The sequence below is a fragment of the Vollenhovia emeryi genome, unplaced genomic scaffold (assembly GCF_000949405.1).
Source record: "Vollenhovia emeryi isolate VEMERY1.0 unplaced genomic scaffold, V.emery_V1.0 DF939214.1, whole genome shotgun sequence".
Taxonomy (NCBI): Eukaryota; Metazoa; Arthropoda; class Insecta; order Hymenoptera; family Formicidae; genus Vollenhovia; species Vollenhovia emeryi.
In genome coordinates, this window is record NW_011967152.1 from 155,426 (window position 1) to 161,425 (window position 6,000).

A 6,000-nucleotide genomic window follows, 5' to 3' on the forward strand; every position below is an offset into this window, starting at 1 on the left:
CCATGAAAAGTATACCACGTTATTTATGTTAACAAATGTATGTAATATTAAATTGTACAACAACCATTGTATCTTACAAATATTTAAAAATAATAGATACCTGGGAGGAAAAGTAGAGACTTTAAAAATATTTTTATATATATTTATATAATATATATTTATTTATATATTATACAATTATTTATTCATTATTATTTATTATTTATGTATTATATTATAATAATTATTAAAACAATAATTATTATTTTACAAGTTAAATTGTTTATATCCAATTGAAATATATTGGCGATATAATCCCAGATAAAAGGACTGTTAATATCGTAAAAATTGAACAATCGATACCAAAATTATACAATTTATTTAAAGTATTATATTAAAGTTTGGCTCGCACTGGCCCTCTTCCCTCCACCATACTTATTTAAAGTAATAACAGATATACTTTATTTCTTTGTGAAAAGTTTTTGATATATCTGCTGCCTCTTCGTCATCTTCTTAATTCAAGGACAGTCTGCTTTGGGGATACATGGACTGTTATCATTCGTACGCCGCGCGTATCCTTCCTTGCAATAGCAAGCATCGTTACATTTCTGGAAGAAATTAGTAAGATTAATAATATTAATCAAGAACAGAAAGACCTAAATTATATTAACATTCTGACATTTTACAAATTAATCATATCATATTATTACTAATTGTAAGTATTCATTACAAGAGCCATTTAAATTCTCGGAATTAAGAATAAATGTCACTAGCACAAAGTGAATTTTAACGCGTTAATGATTGATTTATTTATGAACGGTTTCTTTACGATGTTTATTATAGGACAAGTTTGGCCTAAATTGCTACAAGTTGTTTGGCAAGCGGATCCACATTGATATTCCTCATTTGGACGATTACAGGTAGGCTTTGCGCATGTGACTGAAAAGCGATCAGATTTCATGTATTATTATAATGCATCGTATTAATACAAGAAGAAAGGAATTAGTCCTCTAACAATACTTTATATGTTGTAAATATAGCTTAATTTTTATGCTTACAAGTAAAGCCAACGGCACACGATACTATTTTTCCCACTGGATTGCTTACGAGAATCAATAAGGATGCAGAGTTTTAGATCAAGTGACTTAAAACTAAATCCTGATTGGCTCTCGTAAGTAATCCGGTAGGAAAAGTAATATCGTGTATCGTTGGCTTAAGCCGTGAAATAAAGAATCTCCGACAAAAAACATTTATTATTTATATGCATATCAGCAATGCTTTTATAAAATGAAAATCAATAGTGTGATTAGATGTGCAATTACCTGTAGAAAGTATCGCCAATCCAGCGAGTAATATGATTATCGAGCGAGACATAATGGATTTTCCAACAACACACGATTCACAGCTTCGACTATTTCACGACTGGTGCGACTTCGTCATTTCAAGGACCTTATATATTGCCTCTCGTTGAAGCGACACAAGTCACTTTTAGCGATAAAAGTCAAGTTTTAACGGTAAAAAGTCACTTTTAGCGATAAAAAGTCACTTTTAGCGATACAAGTCATTTTTAGAAATACAAGTCATTTTTAGAAATACAAGTCAATTTTACAGGAGAACGAGTTTAAAATTTTAAGCCTGCTTGTTGATTCTTCACAGTTACAACTGCGTCATCTGCTACATTGTTTTTATCATTTTTCCTTTTCTTGCCTTGATAAATCTTTCGTTATAATATGACAAAATTTTTTCTTCTAAACGTTCTTTTACTATCATTATTTTTAAATATAATTCTCACAGCTGATCTTTTTTTTTATAATAAAAGCACGTGTTTTCGAGTGAATAAATTACAAAAATCAAAAATTTTATATATTTATTTGTGTCACTTTTCTTATTATAGCGATATGTTTGTTAGCTTTAATAGTATATAAAATTTATATCAAAGCAAATATCTGTATGCGTACAATGTGTGTTTTAACTTGTAATGTTTCACATATGTATAAACTCCTTTTGCAAATGTACCTTTTTTTCACACCTGAGACGAACGAAGTTATTTAAAGATAATCTCGCGTCTGCCGCTGAATAAGCGGCGGTAATGACAACGCATCTGGGAGGTCATCTTTTTCTTTGCCGAAGTTGATTCGTTCAGTCACCTTCATGTGTGACATGCGCACGATCGGGGAAGGCCAAAGTATAATAGAGATATTGTTTACCTGACAATGTGATTCCCCTTCTTATAACGATACGCAGACTATCTTGGATCTCAGGAAACCGGTGTGTTTTATACTGGATTATGTCATAACCCGTTGTTTTTTTGCACCTCTATTTTTACGCGCGCGTGACGTGAGCAATGAGAAAAAAGAGTCATTATTAATTACCTTCACTAGCAAATTAGATGTGCGTTATTTTAACGTTAATATACACATGTTCAATAATATTTTATTATTGCGGGTGAAAGTTTATAATAAGATAGATATCTTATTTGTACTACGTGTGTGTTTGATGCTTTATATGTTAGATTCCATATATGTATAATATTTCATTTATCGAAATATTTAATTATCGAAAAATTGTTATATAAATAAGGAAATTTTATAATATCTTACGTATGTTAATGATAGAAAAAGAAGCTTGTATAATACGAGAAAATAAAACATAATAATAATAAAATACAGCAGAAACAAAATCTTGTAGCTTACAAAATTAATTAATTTTATTAATATTATTAACGCAAATGATAATGATGCATTCCGCGTTGACATGGAATAAACTTATTGGAATATCTAGTTCAGATACTCTGTGACTTGTGCATATCTCTTGTCGGATTGCGGTCAGTAAAGTTACGATGGGGTCAGTGGGACAGAGTCACGATAGTTATCGTCTACTTGCTGCTCGATACAAAGGTTGGGCGGTGAAAGCAGCGTAATAGGGCACAGGGTGAGAGCAAGTACGAAGGTTGACCGGAAAGCGAAGGCAAGCGAAGGAGCGGGAAATCTCGAGGATCCCCGATCGAGTTTTCCGCTGTCAGAGCCGGGTGGTGCGTCGTGAAATGCTGAATAGGACAATCGAGACAATGGGGGAATGGTACGTGGGACAATTACATGCCGGGTTTTCCAAGTAATTAAGTCGTCGGCCCGCCGTTGAAAGCCATTTTCGTTCGTGCGTTCGTTTCTTCGAATTCCTGCATGATATAGTAATCACGACTGCAGCCATTCGCCTCTTGGGAGAAAAATAAGATAAGTTCTTTCGCAAGAATCACGTTTGATACGAAGAATTCGGTATTTACATCGCGGACAGCAGTGTAAATAAGTCGATAGATTTACTTTTTCAGACGTTGCAGATGGGCTTTTTATGATTTTCTAGGCAAGTACGTGAAAATCATCATCAATCATCTTAAAGTTATTCAAGTTATCCAAGTCCAATTTGAGAAAGGAAAAAAATACTTCGATCGAAGAATGTGGCACGCGCAGACAATAATTCAATTCCCCATCTAATAAATTCGATTTGAATCGCCGAATACTCGATTCTCAGCACTCTTTACGCAGAATAAAAAAAAAGTATGTGCCAGGAGAACGAGGGAGAGCAGAAGGGTCAGACTGAGAGTCAGACTGATTCACTTGGGCCATCTCGCCGATGGCGAAATGGCATTTAGGGTAAAAGCGTGTTCGGAAAGCGGCCGGATTGAGCGACTGTCGAGCTTACGCCGACAAAGTGGACACGTTTTGCAAGCCCGAAACTTTCCGATTGATCGAACGAGAGTTACATCCTGCCCGTATCCTCCCGATTCTAATTGCTGAACGTCGGAATTTAATAATTTACTTTTTCAAAAATTGTAACGACCACGTATTTACGTGAAATCTTGCCACTTTTTATCAGACCGACTGATCTTTAATCGCTGGCAGATGAAAAACGTAACGCGATTACGCAATAGCGGTATACATGGATGGGGAGTACCATCCGAGAAATAAAGAAAATGAGACATCTAACGAGCCGCTGCGGATAATACATATTTTAATTAAAACACACAGAGAGATTTCCTTTGATACACTGAGAAAAATGTCCGATTAAATATAATCGGATAATCCAATTACATAATAACAAACGGATATATCCAATTAAATTGTATATTCGATGAAAAATGTGATCGGTTTATTAATAAAATTTCGTCGGTAACTACATTTCATCAGATAAATTTCATCGGATGTATCCATAATTTAATCGGAAAAATCAACCACCGGAAACACTATTTAATTGGTTTATCCGATGAAAATTTTTCTCAGTGTATGTTTTATTCTAATAATCACTGTTTCTGAAATGTGCAGTAACGAATCTGAGATTACTTTTCGATTAGCAAATAAAAAATGTAAGATAAAAGTAGTAACATGGCGCATAAAAATAAACGTAACAATTATGCGTTGTTAAAGTGCCATTAATAATATTTCTTCACATTATGACAAAATTTATACGCTGGACTTCTACGTAATGTTTTCGCTAACGATAATAAACACGGATTGTACGTGTATGTATGTATGTGCCAGCGAATGCAGACGCTGACGCAATAAGTTAGATAGTAGATTATAATTTTCAAAACCAGACGTGTGTGTTCAAGGTTAGCTAACAAAGTTGATGGTATATAAAAGCGCGTCTTACATGAGTAGCATCAGTCCACGAAATAATAGTGCAAAGATTACTAATCATGTCTCGCGCTAGTCTCGTATTGCTTGTAATGATTGGAGTGTTTTGCAGTAAGTGTTCACAAGAATTTGTTACGTTTCCTCAGTTCTACGACTGAGGATATTTCAAATTTCAGATGTCATTTTTTAAATTTTAACTTCATATTATAAGTAGACTTGATCGTAATTTGTATAACTCTCAGGCACAACTATCGCGCAACGCCGGTGTCCGAGAAATCAAGAGTGGACCAATTGTGGATCGGCATGTCAACCAACTTGCAATTCGCCGCAACCTCAAGCCTGCACTATGGTATTTATTTCATTTTGCCGAATACGTGAATACCGTCGACAATTGTATTTACTTCCTTTCAAGCGAAAACGCTGGATGATTAAGTGTGGAATATTTCTTTAATTATGTATCTTACAATTATTATATCAATATTTTTACTATTCTTTTACTAATACTATTCTGACACTGTTATCTTTTTTCAGCAATGCATAATAGGATGTCAGTGCAGACAGGGATTTTTGCTACATTCCTCAGGAGCATGTGTGTCCCCTTCAGACTGCTAAAAATTAACCAATGTGAGCTTACTGAGGAGCTGAGAAATTTTGCTTGACACGAGATTTTTGGAAAAATTTTAATTAAAATTTCAAATTCTTGATTTAACTAAAAATAATGCTAATTAACATACTAGTTTTAAGATGCATTAGATTTGACATATTACTGGTGGTTTTTATATATGTATATATTGACTAACAGTCGAACAAGATAAGATTATTAATATGTTCGTCTCTGTATTAATATTACATATCTATGTTCTTTCTAAAATTTTTAATAAAAAAATAAGAATTGCTTACATCTGTTAAACCTTTTTTAAGGCTTCCTTAACGAAAAACATGCTCTACCTTATACAATTCGTATTTTTATATATTTGTAAGTAATTAATATTGTTATAAATTAAAAGTAAAATAAAGAAGAAAGAAAATATGTAAAAATATAGAAATGAATGCAATTATTTATATAACCACGAAACGATTACATTTTGACAGTTTGCGAAAAAATATACCTAAAGAAGATTAAAGAATTTGTGCTGTAACAAGGACATTATGGACACGTTGCCGTTCTATTACAAAGAACACAGTGTATGTTTAATATCCGTAATTTGGAAGAAAATTGCGCTTGTATCAAACATGATGCACCTAACCTTGCTACTAAAGATAAAACGTTCGCAAGTAAGAGAAATTAAAGTTAAGTAACTGACTGACAATGAGTGAAGGACAGAATGATACTGACGTAAAAAAATGCAAGAAAAATTAATCACAATGTATTGAAATAAAATGTACATGGCAA

General features: G+C 33.1%; 2 protein-coding genes across 2 annotated transcripts; one reads left to right on the forward strand and one right to left on the reverse strand.

Moving 5' to 3' along the window:
- Positions 1-339: 339 nt before the first annotated feature.
- Positions 340-1,457, reverse strand: LOC105561021 (inducible metalloproteinase inhibitor protein-like). Its single transcript, XM_012010640.1, has 3 exons — positions 1,302-1,457; positions 809-918; positions 340-587 (listed from the first exon to the last, which is right to left on the reverse strand). Exons 1-3 carry the CDS (start codon positions 1,351-1,353, stop codon positions 498-500), a joined length of 252 nt encoding a protein of 83 aa, XP_011866030.1. The 5' UTR covers positions 1,354-1,457; the 3' UTR covers positions 340-497.
- Positions 1,458-4,605: 3,148 nt separating this feature from the next.
- On the forward strand, positions 4,606-5,506 carry LOC105561022 (chymotrypsin inhibitor-like). Its single transcript, XM_012010642.1, has 3 exons — positions 4,606-4,718; positions 4,850-4,956; positions 5,139-5,506. The coding sequence occupies exons 1-3, from the start codon at positions 4,670-4,672 to the stop codon at positions 5,217-5,219; spliced, it is 237 nt and encodes a 78-aa protein (XP_011866032.1). The 5' UTR covers positions 4,606-4,669; the 3' UTR covers positions 5,220-5,506.
- Positions 5,507-6,000: the final 494 nt, after the last annotated feature.

Coding starts and splice junctions, on each gene's coding strand:
- LOC105561022 (XM_012010642.1), top strand. CDS start 4,670: ATGTCTCGCGCTAGTCTCGTATTGCTTGTAATGATTGGAGTGTTTTGC. Junction 4,719..4,849: donor AATGATTGGAGTGTTTTGCA/GTAAGTGTTCAC, acceptor TATAACTCTCAG/GCACAACTATCGCGCAACGC. Junction 4,957..5,138: donor AACCTCAAGCCTGCACTATG/GTATTTATTTCA, acceptor ATCTTTTTTCAG/CAATGCATAATAGGATGTCA.
- LOC105561021 (XM_012010640.1), bottom strand. CDS start 1,353: ATGTCTCGCTCGATAATCATATTACTCGCTGGATTGGCGATACTTTCT. Junction 919..1,301: donor ATTGGCGATACTTTCTACAG/GTAATTGCACAT, acceptor ATCGCTTTTCAG/TCACATGCGCAAAGCCTACC. Junction 588..808: donor CTTGTCCTATAATAAACATC/GTAAAGAAACCG, acceptor AATTTCTTCCAG/AAATGTAACGATGCTTGCTA.